At 41.4% G+C, this 21,148-nt stretch overlaps 1 protein-coding gene across 2 annotated transcripts in view; it reads right to left on the bottom strand.

Annotated features, from left to right (window-relative positions):
• Positions 1-21,148, bottom strand: part of LOC141133510 (uncharacterized) — an 84,967-nt gene that overhangs the window by 19,989 nt on the left and 43,830 nt on the right. For both annotated transcript variants that reach the window (XM_073622932.1, XM_073622933.1), the window contains 3 exons: positions 9,503-9,871; positions 4,028-4,165; positions 2,576-2,603 (listed from right to left, as the gene is read on the bottom strand). In XM_073622932.1, coding sequence (XP_073479033.1) covers positions 2,576-2,603; positions 4,028-4,165; positions 9,503-9,871 — 535 coding nt within the window. The remainder of the gene's footprint in view (positions 1-2,575; positions 2,604-4,027; positions 4,166-9,502; positions 9,872-21,148) is intronic.

Genomic DNA, 21,148 nt, shown 5'->3' with positions numbered 1-21,148 from the left:
CCGAAGTCCGACGGATTTGAACGTGATGACATACGACTGGACTAAAATAAAGAAGTTCATAGCCAGTTGCCAATAGCTGCCCTAGCGTCCGTTTTCATCCGTCAGACTAGCATACAGACGAGCGGATTTTTCAACCGGACTCGATTCCGAAACATTTGAAACATGTTCCAAATCTAAAGTCTGTCTGATTTTCGACAGAAAAGGTCTGCTGAAGGTCAGATGATGCCCACACACGGTCGGACTGTCCGACGGATTTTGCTCCGTCGGACCAGTCCAGTCGAAAAGTCCGGTCGTGTGTACATGGCATAAGTGGTCGTTTGTCAATAGTCAGGTGCAGGCAACATTCACAGAACACATTTCTCAATAAATGCCAAGTGTTTTCTGATTGAAAAAGGTGGTGATAGTGACCTCATCACACCATCAATCCACCTTGTCCAATCAGAGGACCTTTTGTATACATTAAGAAAATGCAGTGTTCTCATAATGGCGCCCGTGTCAAGCAAACAACCTTCTGTTTCCAGTAAGAATTTGGTGGTATTTAATCACCATTGGGTTTTTTGCATAAATAAACGAAAATAAACAGAAAAAAGAAAAAAAAAGTTCCTCTTAGTTTCTATCAGAAATATTTGTAAATAAGTAATTTTTTTTTTTCTTCACTGATGTGCGCTGATGAGGCGGCACCGATGGGCACTGATGAGGTGGTACTGATGAGGAGGCACTAATATACCACACTAATGGGCACTGATATGCGGCACTGATGAGCACTGATGGGTGGCACTGATGGGCAATGATAGATGGCTCTGATAGGCACTGATTGGCGGCACTGATAAACAGGCACTGAAAGGCAGCACAGATTGGTGTCACTGATGGGAACTAATTGGTGGCACTGATTGGTGGCACTGATTGGGCTGCACTGATAAACAGGGCACTGATAATTGAACACAGCCGATGTGTAAATGACACAGCTGGTAAAGAGCTGTGTCATTGGTTCATTACCGAGATCAGGGTTGCGGTGTGTGTCCTAGGGACACGGGCGTGCGAGATCGGTGACACTGAGGCAACGTCATATGATGGTGCCCCAGAATGAGAGGGGATCCCGCCTGCTGTCATTTTACTATACAGCAGGCCGGAGGTAGTTAAGGGAACCCTGTTGCAATATGGGTCTCCAAATTGCGGCAGAGGGCCAGATGTGGCCCTTTGCTAGCCTTTATTCCTTGGGGGACTATTCCTCTCACTGAAAGGACAATAAATTGGCCCTTTGTTTGAAAAGTTTGGAGACCCCTGGTTTAAACCAAAACACACTATGAGATTGGGGTGAATAGACTCAAGCAGTAGGTGCTTTTGCAATGAGTTGCCCTAGTCCAAAACTGTATTTTAGGATGCGGCAGCCCACATTTATTCAATAAACAGAAAGTTCATATGTACATCAGTTGCCCACACAGGGGTTACATCCACAAAATGTGCACAAACGAAAATACCAAGCCACCTGGCTCACCTGTTGGCAGTACTGCTGCTGCTTTTACCAGTCCCCTTTAATTGTGTTGTCCAGCTCTCCTGGAACACTTGGCCCTCTAGCTTTTAATCACAGTGCCCTGCTACACAGCCCACCTATGGAATTGGAATTGAGACCTCTGCCTCCAGAATTATGGCTGTTTCCTCTGACCCCTCAATGAGACCCTTTGTCACTTGGCTTCTGGCTGGGCCCCTCTGTATCCTCAATGAGACCCTCTGTCTCTTGGCTTCTGGCTGGGTCCTCTGTCTCCTCAATGAGACCCTCTGTCTCTTGGCTTCTGGCTGGGTCCTCTGTCTCCTCAATGAAACCTCTGTCTCTTGGCATCAGGCTGGGGCCTCTGACCCCTCTATGAGACCTCTGTCTCTTTGCTTCAGGCTGGGGCCCCCTGACCCCGAGTGAGACCTTCTGTCTCCCACAATGGAAGCTGTCTCCAAACTGGAAGCTCTGAGCAGTTCTCAGACCCGAGAACACTGCACACCTGTGTAGTCAGCCAGGTTGCAGGCATCTAGCAAAACCCAGACATGATCGAGAACTACAGAATCTGGAGAAAGCCAAAAACACAGCTTTCTCCACTCTGAAATAATAGTTCCAAACCTCGCATTAACTTTAAATGCAAATCCCGTGTCACATGTTCCTATATTCTTACAGTGAAAGGGCCTCCCTCGCAATACATGATAAAGAACAATGTACATACTCACCTTTGATTTCACCTGCTGACTTCCACATTACTACTTTATTCTGTAATGGGTAGAGGTCAGATGGAAGAACGAATGAGAGCTTTGGGGGATCCTTTAGATTGAAGCCCCTGTAAGGACCTGTTTGCCTTTGGACTTTAGTAGAGGATTTCTCAGGAGGACTTGAGCAGAGTTTGGTGCACAGGCATCAAACAAAGGTGAGTATGTACACTTTTCTTTTACAGGTATGCCTGGGTTTAAACAATTTTGTATAATGACAAGGTTACTTTAAAGCATAATTGTTCAACAACAAATGGTCCATCATTGTAAGATAAGAAAAATAAAATGTAGCTGTAGAAGAGCGAAGAACTGCAAAAATTATACTTACAAATTTGTTTTCTTTTTACAAATGACACCTACAAGGAATGAACAGACAAATTAAAAAAAAAAAAACATGAAAGATGTGCTCAGGTAAGAGTGTGTACTGACAATGGCACTGACCATGAAAATGACATGACATTGACCAGTAACAGCACATGGGTTAAACATCAACCACCAAAAGAAAAAAAACACACATGTTCGCATGTGAACGTGGAATTTGTCAAGTTCACGTTTATATTTTTTTGCATTCTACCATTTAGAACTCATTTGATGAAACATATCTTACATATACAAGATATTCTTTGGAATACACCAACAGTAATAGTGGATATCAGGTAGGGTTGGTTATATGGCTACTGAAAGAATGAATTATAACATTTGTGATAGTGTTAAACCATGCCTACTTAAAGATAATCTCCAGTAAGCCATAAAATACCAGTAGTATGTTGCACCCATCTCCAATAACTAGGAGTAAATGCTTTGTCTGGTCTAGAGGAGTTATACATAAGAGCAGTCTTTCTCAATCTTTTTCATTTAGAGGAACCCCTAAAATAGTTTTCAGGTTTGGGGGAACTCCTGCTAAAAATCAAGTTATTGTTGGTCAATGGCAAACATGCCCCTTATATTAGTCAGTCAGTAGGGAGAATGAAACCCTTACAGTGGTGGTCAGAAAGCCACCCTTACAAATAGCTAAAAAATATATTTGGTGCCATGCTTCTGGCTCTGCCAAGTTGTTTTGGATTCAAAACTATGTAGGCACCATCAAATGGAAGGTCAATCAGCCACAACTCAAGGAACCCATGGCAACCTCTGGAGGAAAACTAGGGTTCCATGGAACCCTGGTTAGGAATAGCTGAAGTAGAGTAATACTTACCTTATTCTTTGGTCACCGCTATATACCGTTTCCAGAATTTGGGTGGACCCTCAACATCCTCATGTACAATGCAGGACTGCTGGTTGTGCATTGTATGTGTTGATGTCAAAGAATGTGCTGCCCCATGACTGGTGTAGAGGAAGCGGTTTTATGTGACTGTTCACACAATGGAAGAGTAAAGCTGGGTACACACTATAAGTTTTTTTCGTTCAACCCGCTTGAGAGGGGATTTGATTTCAATGTACAGATACCGTACTGGTGACCCCACAATAGGGATAAAACTTTTCCACGAAAGGGAATTTAAAAAGACTCGCGGCCATTCACTAAAATTAGAAGAAAAGAGGTTTAACCTTAAACTACGTAGAGGGTTCTTTACTGTAAGAGCGGTTAGGATGTGGAATTCCCTTCCACAGGCAGTGGTCTCAGCGGGGAGCATCAATAATTTCAAAAAACTATTAGATAAGCACCTGAACGATCACAACATACAGGGATATACAATGTAATAGGTTGGACTTGATGGACTTGTGTCTTTTTTCAACCTTGCCAACTATGTAACTACTATGTAACTATATTAAGTTTACTCACCTTTTACCTTCAAAATGATCAAGATTACTATGAGGATAATCATGATAGTGATTGAGGAGACAACAATAATGATCATAAGTGTCCTTCTGTCTTCAGCAGAATAATTTTCCCCATTAGTAGTGTGGCCTGCCACGTCATCTGACCAGGAAAAATGCAACCAAAAAGTAAAAAAATACTGCAATAAATAAACATAATGTGGTCAGCAAACCTACAAGACAAGTTAGTTAAAGTGGAACGCAGATAAAATTAGAATACCCAGAGCTTTCACCTTAATTTGCAAGTGTGCACATTATATTTTCAGATTATGGCAGACTTATCTCGACCATTGCTGGAGGAAACCACTGTAAGAACTTCTGCTGCTAACATCTTCTCCAAAGATGTAATGCCTGCAAATACATAGGAGTTTGTCCCGTACACACAAGGGTAACCCACAAAAAAAGTTTTTTGTAGTTTGATGGCCCTTTCATACCACTTGCAGTGCGGGAAACGAGCATTTCCACACGCATTTCCCACATTGCATGGGAAGGCACTGCCCTCTGTCTGACCCGTTCAGGTGCCATGAGCACACCTCCCAACTTTTTGAGATGGGAATAAGGGACACCTAATAGCAAAAGAATGTAGGCATAGGACACGCCCCCCCACCCCTTAAAGGAGAATTAAACCCCCAAAAACAAGATTGGTTAAACCCACAAGTGCTTTTTTTTACCACTACTATTCCTTTATATTGGCTATTAAAATTTACAAATGCAGCAATTTAGGATTTGGATCCAAGATTTAGCTCTGGGAAACACTTTTTGAAAAGTAAATAGTGCATTTTATATACAACTATATAGATCAGACCAAAATGAGGGACAAATGAGGAGGAAAGAGGGACAGAGGGACATTGCTCCAAATCAGGGACAGTTGGGAGCTATGCATGAGGTCTGGTGCAGCATGTTTTTAAGAGTCGCTCTGAAGAAGGGACACCTTCGAAACGCGTCAGCCAGCTGCGGTTCGTACGTCCTCCTAGGACCTGGAAACTGCTACCAGTGGACCAATTGCCTTAGGATCACTATATGCGTGACTTATTTCTACCCTTGTGAGTAGATTTTAATTATGCTTTTTAAATAAATTTACTGAAGGATAATGCACGAGGCTGGTGCGCCCTCTTTTTTTCTTTTCGATTCAAGAGTCGCGCCTGCTGTACTTTTTGCGCATTCCCACATATATACGTCGGCAGAAGGGCGCGTACAGCCAGATTAACGTACCTGTACGTTGCCCTTTATGAAGCAGTTTGTGGGCGCGCGCGCCCGCCACGACCTCCGTGAGTGTGATCTCCATGAGTGTAAAATGCTTGTTTACATCAGCATTTCCCCGTTCTTCCTCTCCGGGAGACGATCGTGGGTATCCCCGCGGACATCGAATCTGTGGGGATACCCGCGATCGTCTCATGGAGAGGAAGAACAGGGAAATGCAGATGCAAACAAGCATTTCCCCGTTCTGCCTAGTGACACTGACACTAATCACAGCTCCCTGTAATCGGGAGCGGTGATCAGTGTCATGTCACACGTAGCCCACAGTTAGTATCACTCCCTAGGACACCTTTAACGCCTACAGCACCACCTATTGGTTAACCCCTTCACTGCCAGTCACATTTACACAGTAATCAATGCATCGCTGTATAAATGTGAGTGGTCCCAAAATCATGCCAAAAGTGTCCGATCTGTCCGCCATAATGTCGTAGTCACGATAAAAAAAAAAAAAAACGCTGATCGCCGCTATTACTAGTAAAAAAAAATATTAATAAAAATGCCATAAAACTTTCCCCTATTTTGTAGACGCTATAACTTTTGCGCAAACCAAATGCTTACTGCGTTTTTTTTTACTAAAAATATGTAGAAGAATATGTATCGGCCTAAACCTAGAGAGGTTTAGACTAATGCCCCTCACACACGGTCGGACTTTGTTCGGACATTCCGACAACAAAATCCTAGGATTTTTTCCAACGGATGTTGGCTCAAACTTGTCTTGCATACACACGGTCACACAAAGTTGTCGGAAAATCCGATCATTCTGAACGCGGTGACGTAAAACACGTACGTCGGGACTATAAACGGGGCAGTGGCCAATAGCTTTCATCTCTTTATTTATTCTGAGCATGCGTGGCACTTTGTCCGTCGGATTTGTGTACACACGATCAGAATTTCCGACAACGGATTTCGTTGTCGGAAAATTTTATATCCTGCTCTCAAACTTTGTGTGTCGGAAAATCCGATGGGAAATGTGTGATGGAGCCTACACACGGTCGTAATTTCCAACAACAAGGTCCTATCACACATTTTTCGTCGGAAAATCCGACCGTGTGTACGGGGCATTAGTGTAAATTTCAGGCATTACCCTGACTGGGTTTGTTTTACTGGGAGGAATGATAGTGTAGGATGGGGAGGTGTGACCACCTGCATTCTGCTAAAGTGATGTCTAGTCTGACCAGTGAGAGGTGCTGGAGGACAGGTTGATTTGATACAGGATGTAGTTAGTGGTATAGGTCATCCTTAGCCTATCATTAATTTGCATGGGCAGGGACTAACAGGCCTATATAACTGTGGGTCACTTGCTTCCTGTCATGCTTGCTGATGGGAAGAGGACAGCAAAGGAGTACAGAATGTAGTTGCTGATACAGCTTAAACACTCTCCCCTTTTGGGGAGAGGAACCTGCCTTAAAAGGAGGAGGGATGAAAGAACACCACTGTGGGAACCTGCACATCTAAAAAGGAGAGGCTGCTACACCCAACAGAAGAAAAGGAATGGAAGAGGACCTTCTTTTGGCAAACATGGATGGTCGCTCGAATGTACACATGAGTGCATACCCAGAGAAACAGTGTCTTCAATGGCTGAGGGTGCTAAAGATCACCCGGGGGGGGAATTCCCATCAGTCTATCCAGGGACTCTATTCAGAGTATTGTTCTTGGGACGTAAGTTGAAGATACTGTATGGTTGGGAAGAGGTAAACAAGAGGGAGAAGATATGCAGTCCTATGATCATACATAGAAAATTGCAGCATTTGCTGACGATATGCTATTGTTCCTCTCTGAACCACATATATCAATTCCAAATCTCCTATAAGACCTAGAAAATTTCCAATCTATATCTACCTTAAAAACCAACCACTCTAAATCACATGCCCTAAATATCACACTACCCCCAGACTCAGTGTCACTATGCCAAAAAAACGTTCCCTTTACTTGTGCCAAGAATACAATAACCTATTTAGGTATTCAAATTTCCACTAAACTACTAGATCTATTCAATTGCAGCTTCACCCCTGTCCTTAAAGAAACATACGAGGACCTGAAACGTTAGAATTCATTAAATGAATCCTGGTTTGGCAGAGCCTCCTTAATCAAAATGACATTACCACCCAGATTCCTATACATTATGCAAACCATTCCCATTCGAATACCAGCAACATTCTTTGCTTCTTTCCGGCGAGCCTGTTCAACCTACATATACAATACACAAGACTAAAGATGGCCATACACCTATAGATTATCTGCAGATCTTCTATGGTTAGATGGAAAAAGTGGGAGATTCCTCCATCCACACAGTTTAGTGAACATGGAGAAATTTGTTGCACTTTTTCCATCTAACCATAGAAAATCTGCAGATAATCTATAGGTGTATGGCCAGCTTTACTCTACCCAAGCTGAATGGAGGAATAAGTAGCACTCCCTGACTTACGCAAATATTACCAGGCATCACTTTTAGCAAGAATACTAGACTGGAACATACATCAGTCAGTCAAAGACTGGGTAATATTGGAACACATACAATTCCCTCAAAACTTGAAATCTCTACCTTGGATACATCCAAACTACCATCCCCCAAGCATCAAATCACACCCTGTGATAGGCCCAACATTAGATATATTCCACAAAACTTTCAAAACCAACAACCCAACACCGTGGCTAGGCCCCCTCACACCACTGAGATCCAACCCAGACTTCCCCCCAGGCCTAGAACAAAACTATCTCTCAAAAATCTGGCCCCATAAAGAAGTCTTTTCCAAACACTTCTTTAAAAAGAATACCCTTTTATCCAGGGATGAACTTAAGCCAAACTCAATCCCACAATGGAATTATATGCAAATTAAGCATTTTTTAACTAGAAGAGAAACAACCCAGGCATGGATAAGACCCCCTACGAGTCTTGAATACCTCTGTTAGAAAAAAAAAAAAAACACAAAACTCCTCAGAGACATCTCATATCAATTCTTTATACCTCTCTTTGAAGACAAAACAGACTTCTCCAGTACGTCGTCATGCCAAGCATGGGAACAAGAACTCTATCAATTTAACAAACACTGAATGGGAAACCATATACATGTATGCTCACAAAGGATCCTTAAACGAAGCGACTCAAGAATGTGGGTGCAAAATTCTCACAAGAAGGTACAGAACACCTGTTTTATTAAATAAATTCTCATCCCAGACGTCAGATAGATGCTGGAGATGTGAAAAAGAGGAGGGATCAATGCTGCACATATGGTGGTCATGCCCCAAAATCCAGGATTTCTGGAAGATGGTCCATGACACCATTTCTTTAGTCACATCTGAAAATCTACACTTTACTGCAGTGCAATATCTTCTACATCACACCACCATTCCCAGGAAACGGTATGTTAAATCCTTATCCATGTTCATGATCAATGCAGCGAGACATTGTATACCATGTCACTAGCGCTCAACTGTTACACCCAAAAAAGAATGGTTCTGCAGAATCAATAACAGACAAAATAGAAGAACTCATTAGCATCTCACAGGAAAAAAGTTCAAAATTCACCTACACATGGAATAACTAGACTCAATTCAAATCCTCCTTGGCCTATGAAGCAATCACTGCATAATTACTGCAAAGAAAGGAAAAAAAAATAGACTACACTGGACATTAGAGGATGAGAGAAAAGAATAAAAGAACTACTCTCTATCCCCACCACCTCCCTATTCTTTCCCTTCCTCCTCCTCTCCTTTTTTTTTTAATTTATTTTTTTAATTATTATTATTTAAAAACAGCCACAAAATGACACTTAATGAAACTACATTACTAATTTCAAAATAATACATTTTCATCTTTAAAGGTACAATAAAAACCGGAAAAAATAACGAGAAAAAAAAAAACGTGTATGTTTAAAATATAGATGAATAACATAGAATGTTCTTTCCTGATGCTTACTAATGACTCTTAACTACTAATAGAATATAACCATCAGACTCAGAACGATGCCCTTACTTAATGTACATTAATGCATTAAAAATGTTACAATGGATTGTTATATGATGTTTTTTTTTTTGTGTTCACTCAATAAAAACTTATGAAACAAACAAAAAAAAAAATGAAAAAGCTCTCTACTAAACAAAACTATTTTTTGTTACCATTATTGATTAGTGCCAGACATACAGAGAAATTTAAAATTTGGAGATCAATACCCATTTACTTTACCGTTGATGATTAGTCTGGTTCCTCCTCCATACTGAATATCATCATCATATTGGTAGTCACCTGCACAACGTTTGACCACCACAAAGCAGTGAAATGAAGTATTATCTGCCTTTGTCACATCATTTATCATTAGATTAGTCATCTCTGTTATGAATGTCCGATGTCTATATGTAGAATGAACCATTTCCCGGTAGGGGTGGTAGGCGTACGGTCCGGTTATATTCCCCACTCTCCAGTATACATTGACCCGCACAACATCTCTCTCTGTATACCGATCACTAGGAAGGGTGTAGGAGCAGGTAAGGATCACTGACTTTCTTTCTTGTGATGTGATATTATTAGTTGGCTGATTCCAGGATGATTGATATTCTAGAAAAAAAAAGATTGCAATTATTTCTTAAAAAAAACAAGAGATGAACCAATCCACATATGTGGAGGAGCAAAAATGCAGTCCTGGTTTCACATATCAGGAACTTCTCTCCAGATGCTATGCATCTTCATGCATTTACTGTATTTCTTTTCTGTTTGCCTAAGTATTCCAGAAAAGAACAGGGTGCCTTTCAGGTTTAAAGTAGGTCTGAACGCAATCACTTATTTCAAAAGAGGAAGAGTGCAAGCACATTGTTTGTGGAATGGAAAAAAATGGTGTCTTTTTTGGGAGAATGAATGAAGATGGAACATTTTGACAGATTCGCACCACAGCTTTTAGAACTTTTTGGATAGGTCACAATTTATGAGGAATAGAACAAGCAAATTGCACATCGAAGCTACCCCCCTACAATCAGCACAAATAAAAACTCAAGTGTGTTTCTTTAGTGCTACGATTGTGCTGTTTTGTGCCATAAAATTTTACATTTGTGCTGTTTTTATTTTTAAGATATTACCAATTGTTTTTTTCCAGACTATGACATCACCTAGCCCCCCTACAACAGCCAAATGACACAAAACCAGACTGGTTGGTTAGTGCTGCGTTTGTGCTGTTTAAATTTCCATTCTATCGTTTATCGTCTTTGCGTTATTAATGATGTATTAACATTCTAACATAGACTAATGCCCCGTACACACGGTCGGAAATTGATCGTACATTCCGATAACAAAATCCTAGGATTTTTTTCTGACGGATGTTGGCTCAAACTTGTCGTGCATACACACGGTCACACAAAGTTGTCAGAAAATCCGATCATTCTGAACGAGGTGACGTAAAACACATACGTTGGGACTATAAACGGGGCAGTAGCCAATAGCTTTCATCTCTTTATTTATTCTGAGCATGCGTGGCACTTTGTGCATCGGATTTGTGTACACACGATCGGAAATTCCGACAATGGATTTTGTTGTCGGAAAATTTTATAGCCTGCTCTCAAACTTTGTGTGTTGGAAAATCTGATGGAAAATGTGTGATGGAGCCTACACACGGTCGGAATTTCCGACAACAAGGTCCTATCACACATTTTCCGTCGGAAAATCCGACCGTGTGTACGGGGCATAAGACTGCTGCTAACACCTACTTGAGTGTGTCCACCAGAACTCTCCTCAAAAAAAAAAAAAAGTGCAAAATATACGTGCAACGAAGTCATATAGAGAATAACATTACAAAAAAATGCAAATAATCAAACCAAACAAAATGCAAAATACAAAGTACCGTGTATCAGAACGCAACCGCAGTGTGAACATAAAGTGACAGTTCCTATATTTTCTGCTCAAGAAGTCGAGGAGGTCGTAATGCATATAGATGGACGGAGCCTACGACGTCTTTTCTTGCCATTTGTGTCAACGTGGTGAGCTGATCATATGCTTGTTTTTTATGTACCCATGTGAGTGTTTTTAATCCCTTGTTCAATTTTAATAAATGTTTGGAAGCAGAGAGCACTATGGTTTCTCTATTTGTATTCTATGACATGTCTTATTGATGATCGGGAACCAAGAAGTGAAGTAGCATGATTCAGGGGCAATAGTGGAAGGAATGTTTCAGTACCATCTAGTAAGGAATTCACTAAGGCTATGATGACTCTGTAGTGGGGTCAGATATTGGAGGTGAGCTGGCACTTTACAAGAAGGTGGTGGGCACCGAACACATTGGAAGAAAAAAATAAAAATCACTTTATGTTCACACTGTGGTTGAGTTCTGATGCACGGGACTTTGTATTTTGCATTTTGTTTGATTATTTTCAGTTTTTTGTAATGTTGTTCACTATATGACTGCGCTGCACATATATTTTGAACTTTAAAAAATTGTACAGATTTGCAGCACACCCTTTAAGCCTTTCTTGGTTAGGCCCTAATTACTGAGGGAGAGAGCAACCACAGTACATCTGTGAATTTTCAGAGACTGAAGATGCAAAAATTTCACACATGTGTACTACAGCTTTTAATCCTTTTTCAACAGGCCACAATTTATGAGGTAAAAAGGGGGAACACCACTACGCTCGGAAATACAAAAAATGAAAGCTGCCAGCACTAAGATTCTAGATACCATAAAAACTCATAACTAGATAATATAAATAGAGTGCAGCGCTAAAAATAGTAATAACAAGTAAAATCAGCAGAGAAAGGGAGGACTGAGACCCTCAATCATACAAATATTAATGAAAACTAATTAAAAACGTGTTAAAGAAATGTGACATAAAAGAAGTGCAAATAAGTGCTCCAAGTAATTCCATAGACATCCACTAAACTGCTCTCCACAGTGATCCTTGGTAGTCAGGTGCAGAAAGCTATAAAATGACAGCGGTAGGAATAGCTTGCTCCCCAAGCCAGACAGTATACAAAAAGGCTAACCAGACCGGTGTGACCACTAGGGATGGGTGAACGGTTCGGCCCGAGCATAAGTTCGGGCCGAATTTTCGTTGTTCGGAGAAAAGCTAAACAAACGGGTCGTTCGACCATTTGTTCGGCCACCCGAACTGACCACAATGCATTGCGGCGCTGAACAGTGCATTGCAAGCCCTGATTGGCTGAAGCAGTGAAAGCTTCAGCCAATCAGGGCACAGAGCACTGTCAGAGTCATGATTGGACACTATCATCATGACTTTATCCAATCAAGGCTCATTCCCGCCCCACAGTATAAAAGTATTCTTTCAATGGCAGCCATTTTCAGTGTGATTTTGGCCTGGAGAGAGATAGAACAAGGACTCTGTTCAGTGCTATTAGTTGGTGTTCTATACTGTGCTATTTTGCTTCAATAGTCAGTGTAGAATATTAGTTTAGTGTCAGTGTAGGGATAGTGTGAGTGTAGTGAGGAGGACCATCATTCAGCTTTGCATAGTGTGCAGCTAGAGTAGGGACAGCTCAGATAGTTTCAGTGTAGTGTAGTGAGACCATGTCAGTAATCTTGACATTAGTGTATAGCTAGAGTAGGGACAGTTCAGATAGCGTCGTGTAGTGACGGTTGAACAATGTCTATTTGATTGCGTTACTGCCAGTTTAACGCCATTTACTTCTGTGTGCGTTACTGCCAGTTTAACACCATATCGTTTTGCGTGCGTTACTGCCGGTTTAACGCCATATAGGTTTGTGCGTTACTGCCAGTTTAACACCATTTACTTCTGTGTGCGTTACTGCCAGTTTAACACCATTTACTTCTGTGTGCGTTACTGCCAGTTTAACGCAATATCGTTTTGTGTGCGTTACTGCCAGTTTAACGTCATATTGTTTTGCGTGTGTTACTACCAGTTTAAAGCCATATAGTTCTGTGTGTACTACTGCCAGTTTAACGCCATATAGCTCTGTGTGCGTCACTGCCAGTTTAACGCCATATCATTTTGCATGCATTACTGCTAGTTTAACACCATATAGTTCTGTGTGCGCTACTGCCAGTTTAAAGCCATATAGTTTTGTGCGTTACTGCCAGTTTAATGCCATTTACTTCTATGTGAGTTACTGCCAGTTTAACACCATCCTGTTTTGCGTGCGTTACTGCCAGTTTAATGCCATATCATTTTGCGTGCACTACTGCCAGTTTAACGCCATATGATCCCCTCCCTTCGGAGACTGGGCTGCAGGGCAGTATTCCAACATGATAAAGACCCAAACACACCTCCAAGACGACCACTGCTTTGCTAAAGAAGCTGAGGGTAAAAGCGATGGACTGGCCAAGCATGTCTCCAGACCTAAACTCTATTGAGCATCTGTAGGGCATCCACCAGATCCGTGATGTCATAATGGAGGAGTGGAAGAGGACATCAGTGGCAACCTGTGAAGCTCTGGTGAACTCCATGCCCAATAGAGTTAAGGCAGTGCTGGAAAATAATGGTGGCCACACAAAATGTGACACTTTGGGCCCAATTTGGACATTTTCACTTAGGGGTGTACTTACTTTTGTTGGCAGTGGTTTATACATTAATCTCTGTGTGAGTTATTTTGAGGGGACAGCAAATTTACACTGTTATACAAGCTGTACACTCACTACTTTACATTGTAGCAAAGTGTCATTTCTTTAGTGTTGTCACATGAAAAGAAAATGTAAGGGTACTCACTTATGCGAGATACTGTATATAGATACATATATACACTGTTCTTCTCAGACATACATATATACATTCTTCCTGTTATTGCTTTATCATACAGTGGGGATGGAAAGTATTCAGACCCCTTTAAATTTTCCCATCCCTCCATACTCTAATACCCTGCACTACCCCTCAATACATAGCTATACACAGCTATACACGGTGATACCCAGCCATACTCTGCGATACCCTGCCATGCTCAGCCATGCTCAGCCATACTCGGCCATACTCGGCCTCTGTATGTGGCCAGGCTGTGGAAGTCTCACACATGTGGTATCGCCGTACTCAGGAGGAGTAGGAGAATCTATTTTGGGGTGTAATTTTTGGTATGTACATGCCATGTGTTAGAAATATTGTATAAATGGACAACTTTGTGTTAAAAAAAATGCGTTTTAACCACTTCCCGCCAGCCAGCCGTCATATGACGTCCTTGACTGTGCGGGGATATCTGAATGATAAGTGCAGCTACAGGCATCATTCAGATATTGGCTTTTTCAGCCGGCGATTCCCTACACCATAGGAATGATCATAGTGGCTGTTCCACTGCTTGACCATTCTTACGGGAGGCGAGAGGGGACATCCCCCCTTGCTGCCGCCCTCCGGGGCTTCTACCGACTTACCGCTACGATCAAAGCCAGGATCGTTTTTTTTTTTTTTTCAGGCTTCCCAGCCTAGAGGTGAGATGTGGGGTCTTATTGATCCCATATCTCACTGTAAAGAGGACCTGTCATGCCATATTCCTATTACAAGAGATGTTTACGTTCCTTGTAATAGGAATAAAAGGGATCAAAAAAACGTTTTTTTTTGGAAAAAAGTGTCAAACTAAAATAAATAAAGTGAAATGAACAATAAAAAGAAAAAAATCTTTTAAAGCGCCCCTGTCCCTGTGTGCTCGCATGCAGAAGCGAACGCACACATAAGTCCCGCCCACATATGAAAACGGTGTTCAAACCACACATGTGAGGTATCGCTGCAAACGTTAGAGCGCCCTAGACCTCCTCGAAACTCAAAAACATGTAACCAGTAAAAAATTTTAAAGCGTCGCCTATGGGGATTTTTAAGTAGCGAAGTTTGGCGCCATTCCACAAGCATGTGCAATTTTGAAGGGTGACATGTTAGGTATCTATTTACTCGGCATAACTTCATCATTCACATTATGCAAAAACAGTGGGCTAACTTTACTGTTTTGTTTTTTTTTAAGCACAAAACAGTTTTTTTTTGCCAAAAAAAAGGCGTTCAAAAAATTGCTGCGCAAATACAATGCAATATAAAAAGTTGCAACAACCGCCATTGTATTCTCTAGGGTCTTTGCTAAAAAAAATACATATATAATGTTTTGGGGTTCTATGTAATTTTCTAGCAAATAAATGATGATTTTTACATGTAGGAGAGAAATGTCAGAATTGGCCTGGGTGCTCCAGAATGCCTGAAGGTGCTCCGTGCATGTTGGGCCTCTGTATGTGGCCACGCTGTGTAAAAGTCTCACACATGTGGTATCGCCATACTCGGGAGTAATAGCAAAATGTGTTTTGGGGTGTAATTTGTGGTATGCATACGCTGTGTGTGAGAAATAACCTGCTAATATGATAATTTTGTGAAAAAAAAAAAAGAAAAAAAAAATCTTGATTTTGCAAAGAATTGTGGGAAAAAAAATGACAACTTCAAAAAACTCACCATGCATCTTTCTAAATAACTTGGAATGTCTTTTTTCCAAAAAGGGGTCATTTGGGGGGTATTTGTACTTTTCTGGCATGTTAGGGTCTCAAGAAATTAGATAGGCGGTCAGTACTTCAGGTGTGATCAATTTTCAGATATTGGCACCATAGCTTTTGGACTCTATAACTTTCGCAAAGACCAAGTAATATACACAGATTTGGGTTATTTTTACCAAAGATATGTAGCAGTATACATTTTGGCCAAAATTTACGAAGAAAAATTACTAATTCGCTAAATTTTATAACAGAAACAAAGAAAAATTCATTTTTTTTACAGAATTTTCAGTCTTTATTCTTTTATAGCGCAAAAAATAAAAAACCCAACGGTGATTAAATACCACCAAAAGAAAGCTCTATTTGTGTGGAAAAAAAGGACAAACATTTCATATGGGTACAGTGTTGTATGACTGAGTAATTGTCATTCAAAATGTGAGAGCACCGAAAGCTGAAAATTGGTCTGGCTAGGAAGGGAGTTTAAGTGCCCTGTGGGTAAGTGGTTAATGTACACAGAGCACCCCATATTGACAGAAAAATACAGAATTGTTGACATGTTTGCAGATTTATTAAAAAAGAAAAACTGAAATATCACATGGTCCTAAGTATTCAGACCCTTTGCTGTGACACTGACATATTTAACTCAGGTGCTGTCCATTTCTTCTGATCATCCTTGAGATGGTTCTACACCTTCATTTGAGGCCAGCTGTGTTTGATTATACTGATTGGACTTGATTAGGAAAGCCACATACCTATCTATATAAGACCTTACAGCTCACAGTGCATGTCAGAGCAAATGAGAATCATGAGGTCAAAGGAACTAAAAATAAATAAAGAACTGCGCTACGTGCATAAATATGAAAACATAAAATGAGTGAAACGTGAATGACCAAATTTGAAAAATTGAAAAAATCCTGCTGCTAAACACTAAACCCTCGACATAAGGCAAAGACCAAGTACATAATAATCAGTGTAGCGCTGGACATAAAAAGCAAATAATCAATGTGACTAGTGACTAGAAAAATATTGTGAGAAAAAAAAGGTAAAAAGTGCAGCATTAAACTAATAATACAGTGCCAAAAATATAGTATAAACACACATAGATTATTTGTCTAGGGTTTATATCTGAATAAGATGAATAATAAAGTTCTAATGAGTGGTAAAATAAAAGTTGATCACAACGGGTCACAACGTTGATGCGCAACGCGCATGCGCGGATTGATTTTAAACCGCTAAGGAGTTTTTTCTTTTCCTTTCACTGTCATTTTGCTGTTTAATGCTTTAATGCATCCTAGTTTTAATAAATCGCCCCCAATTTTTTACAATCTACACTATTGGAGTCCTTGTTCTATTTTCTTCCCTTGGGAGCTGTGGCTTACCTGCACCTGGCTTTTCTGAGAAGGAATAGTAAAGGATTCCCTGGGAGCATACTTCCATATCAGTGTCCCCGTTGCGGTGGGCTGCCTGCTTGATGAAGAGAGAGGGAGTTCGGAGGGTCCATCATCCTTGGAGATTCCCACTACTAAGCCTGTTTTGACCCCCCTGAATAAGGGCGGTCGCAGGCTTTTCGGTAAGCCTTCAATTTTACCATTTGGTGGTGGGCCGCACGAGAGGTGGATCAAATATTCCCGAACCCTGCAAAAACATCTTTTCTGGATTTCTTTGGAATCAACACATTGTTATTTGGGACACTTCTTTGAACTTTTATTTTACCACTCATTAGAACTTTATTATTCATCTTATTCAGATATAAACCCTAGACAAATAATCTATGTGTGTTTATACTATATTTTTGGCACTGTATTATTAGTTTAATGCTGCACTTTTTACCTTTTTTTTTTTTTTTTCTCACAATATTTTTTTAGTCACTAGTCACATTGATTATTTGCTTTTTATGTCCAGCGCTACACTGATTATTATGTACTAGGTCAGAGGAACTGCCTGAAGAGCTCAGAGACAGAATTGTGGCAAGGCACAGATCTGGCCAAGGTTACAAAAAAATTTCTGCTGCACTTAAGGTTCCCAAGAGCACAGTGGCCTCCATAATCCTTAAATGGAAGACGTTTGGGAAGACCAGAACCCTTCCTAGAGCTGGCCGTCTGGCCAAACTGAGCTATCGGGGGAGAAGAGCCTTGGTGAGAGAGGCAAAGAAGAACCCAAAGATCACTGTGGCTGAGCTCCAGAGAAGCATTCGGAAGATGGGAGTCGGGGCTTTATGGCAGAGTGGCCCGACAAAACCCTCTCCTCAGTGCAAGACACATGAAAGACCGCATGGAGTTTTCTAAAAAACACCTGAAGGACTCCAAGATCGTGAGAAGAAAGATTCTTTGGTCTGATGAGACCAAGATAGAACTTTTTGGCCTTAATTCTAAGCGGTGTGTGTGGAGAAAACCAGGCACTGCTCATCACCTGTCCAATACAGTCCCAACAGTGAAGCATGGTGGTGGCAGCATCATGCTGTGGGGGTGTTTTTCAGCTGCAGGGACAGGACGACTGGTTGCAATCGAGGGAAAGATGAATGCGGCCAAGTAAAGGGAAATCCTGGACGAAAACCTTCTCCAGTGGCTTCACAACAACTCCGTGACTGTTCTTGAATGGCCCAGCCAGAGCCCTGACTTAAACCCAATTGAGCATCTCTGGAGAGACCTAAAAATGGCCGTCCACCAACGTTTACCATCCAACCTGACAGAACTGGAGAGGATCTGCAAGGAGGAATGGCAGAGGATCTCCAAATCCAGGTGTGAAAAACTTGCTTCTACTAAATACTGAGCAAAGGGTCTGAATACTTAGGACCATGTGATATTTCAGTTTTTCTTTTTTAATAAATCTGCAAAAATTTCAACAATTCTGTGTTTTTCTGTCAATATGGGGTGCTGTGTGTACATTAATGAGGAAAAAAAATGAACTTAAATGATTTTAGCAAATGGCTGCAATATAACAAAGAGTGAAAAATTTAAGGGGGTCCGAATACTTTCCGTCCCCACTGTATATAAAGTTACACTAATCACCTACTGGTATGTCTGCATATCTTTACTCTTAGAAATCTATGCTGGGTGAATTAGTACTACTAATATAGATATAATAAAATATTTACAAAAATGTGAGGGGTGTACTCACTTTTGTGAGATACTGTGTATACAGTCGGTAAAATAAGTATTGAACATTTTTCTAGGTAAATATATTTCTAAAGGTGCTATTGACATGACATTTGTACCACATGTTGGTAACAACCCATGCAATCCATACATACAAAGAAACTAAAATAAATAATTTCAGAAATTAAGTTATGTGTCATAAAATGTAATGACACAGGGAAGAAGTATTGAACAAGAAAGGGAGGTGCAAAAGGGCATGAAAAGCCAAGACACCAGCTGAAATCTATCAGTAAATAGGAATAAATCCTGCCCCTTGTCAGTGCAATATCAGTTGGTTCAGTCTCAACTGATGGCCTGTAAAAAGTTGTCTCATTACCAAGGTGTCACACAAGAAACATCTCATGATGGGTAAAAGCAAAGAGCTCTCTCAAGACCTTCACAACCCTATTGTTGCAAATAAGGGAAGAAGTTCTAAACTTCTGATTGTTCCAGCGATCACTGTTGGGGCCATTAACCGGAAGTGGAAAGAACATATTTTCACCATAAACCAGCCACGACCAGGTGCTCCTTGCAAGATTTCTGATAGAGTGTCACGTCTACCCCAACGCAGGTGGTCAGACACTATAGCTGGCTAATGTATGCTTCACCTAAAGCAGCCCCTGTTCCCTTAAAGCAAGCAGGCCTACCAGTACTTGTTTGCCCCCAGGACTTATACACAATGCTATAGTGCCTGGCCACCACACCAGGGCAGACAAACAGACTACTTGCAGTTAGCAGACTGGTAGCGTGGTTCAATGACAGTCCAGCTAAAAGGCAGGCTGAGTTCAGGGAATAGTCCAATAATCCAGTCCGAAGTCATATACAGGGAAATCCAAACTAGTAAAGCTGGGCAAACAGACAGGGAGCTCAATCAGCAACAACACAGGTATCATTTGCTATCACAAGCAAAGGACAGAGCGTTTGGCTTACTTATAACAGGTGACTGATCACATCAATCACCCAGCAGGTGGACACAGGGAGAATGCAACAGCCAACCCCCCCCCCCATACACACTGTTTGGAGGTGGGAACATCATGGTGTGGGGCTGTTTTTCACCATACGGTACTGGCAAACTTCATATCATTGAAGGAAGGATGAATGGAAAAATGTACCAAGACATTCTTGATAAAAATTTGCTGCTATCTACCTGGATGATGAAGATGAAACCAAGATGGACATTTCAGCAAGACAATGATCACCAAACACAAAGCCAAGGAAACTCTCAATTGGTTTCAAAGAAAGAAAATAAAGCTGCTAGAATGGCCCAGCCAATCAAATGACTTGAATCAAATATTAAATCTATGGAACAGTGGCGGTGTTCATAAAGGGTCCATAAAGGGCGCAGGAGCGCCGCCCCCCCCTCTCCTGTCACTCTCTCTCACCATAGACAGATTCATGCATTGTATGAATATATCTATGGTCACCGCTGCCACCCCCTATTCATGTGCCCGACCCCTTGTCGGGCGCCGGGCATATGAATTACAGCGGCATTTTTTTTAAAGCGCCCGATTAGAGCCGTGGGCTCTAGTAGGCGTCCTGATTAGAGCCGTGGGTTCTAATAGGTTTCTAAATGGTAATCAGCGGGCGCAATGCTGTGCGTTCCCTGATTACTCAGTGTTGTGTTAGGGAAGCAAATTTTTTTTCAGTTTATTTGCGCCCCCCCCCCCCAAAAAAATTTTGAGCACCAGCCGCCACCGCTATGGAATGAACTTAAAGCGGAGTTCCACTTAAAAGTGGAACTTCCGCTTATCTGTCCCCGTTCCCGCCCCCCCTCCGGTGCCACGTTTGGCACCTTTCAGGGGGGAGGGGTACCTGTTTTTGACAGGTACCCCTTCCCCACTTCCAAAGACGGAAGTGGTGGTGCCGTCCCTCGGAAGTTTGGCCCCCCTCCTCCTTCCTCTGCTGCTGGACCAATTAGAAAGCGCAGCACGCTTCGAGCACACGCAGTAGAGAACCGGCTGTGAAGCCTTACCAGGAATGGCGGCGGCAGCACCCAACAGCCGTTCCAAAAATTGGCTGTGGTGCCGACATCGTGGGAACCCTGGACAGGTAAGTGTCCTAATATTAAAAGTCAGCAGCTACAGTATTTTTTTCGTGGGGGGGCCAGAACATCTCTTTAAGATCAGAGTTCATAGAACCCATGGAGACTTCAAGATTTGAAGACTGTGTGGAAGAATGGGCCAAAATCACACGTGAGCAATGCATGGACTAGTTCCTCCATACAGAAGGTGTCTTGAAGTATTAAATACACTTCAGTTAGCATGTTCAATACTTTTTCCCTGTGTTTTTTTTATTACA

This window comes from Aquarana catesbeiana, linkage group LG03 (assembly GCF_042186555.1).
Source record: "Aquarana catesbeiana isolate 2022-GZ linkage group LG03, ASM4218655v1, whole genome shotgun sequence".
Lineage (NCBI taxonomy): Eukaryota > Metazoa > Chordata > Amphibia > Anura > Ranidae > Aquarana > Aquarana catesbeiana.
This window is presented reverse-complemented; position numbering and strand designations above follow the sequence as displayed.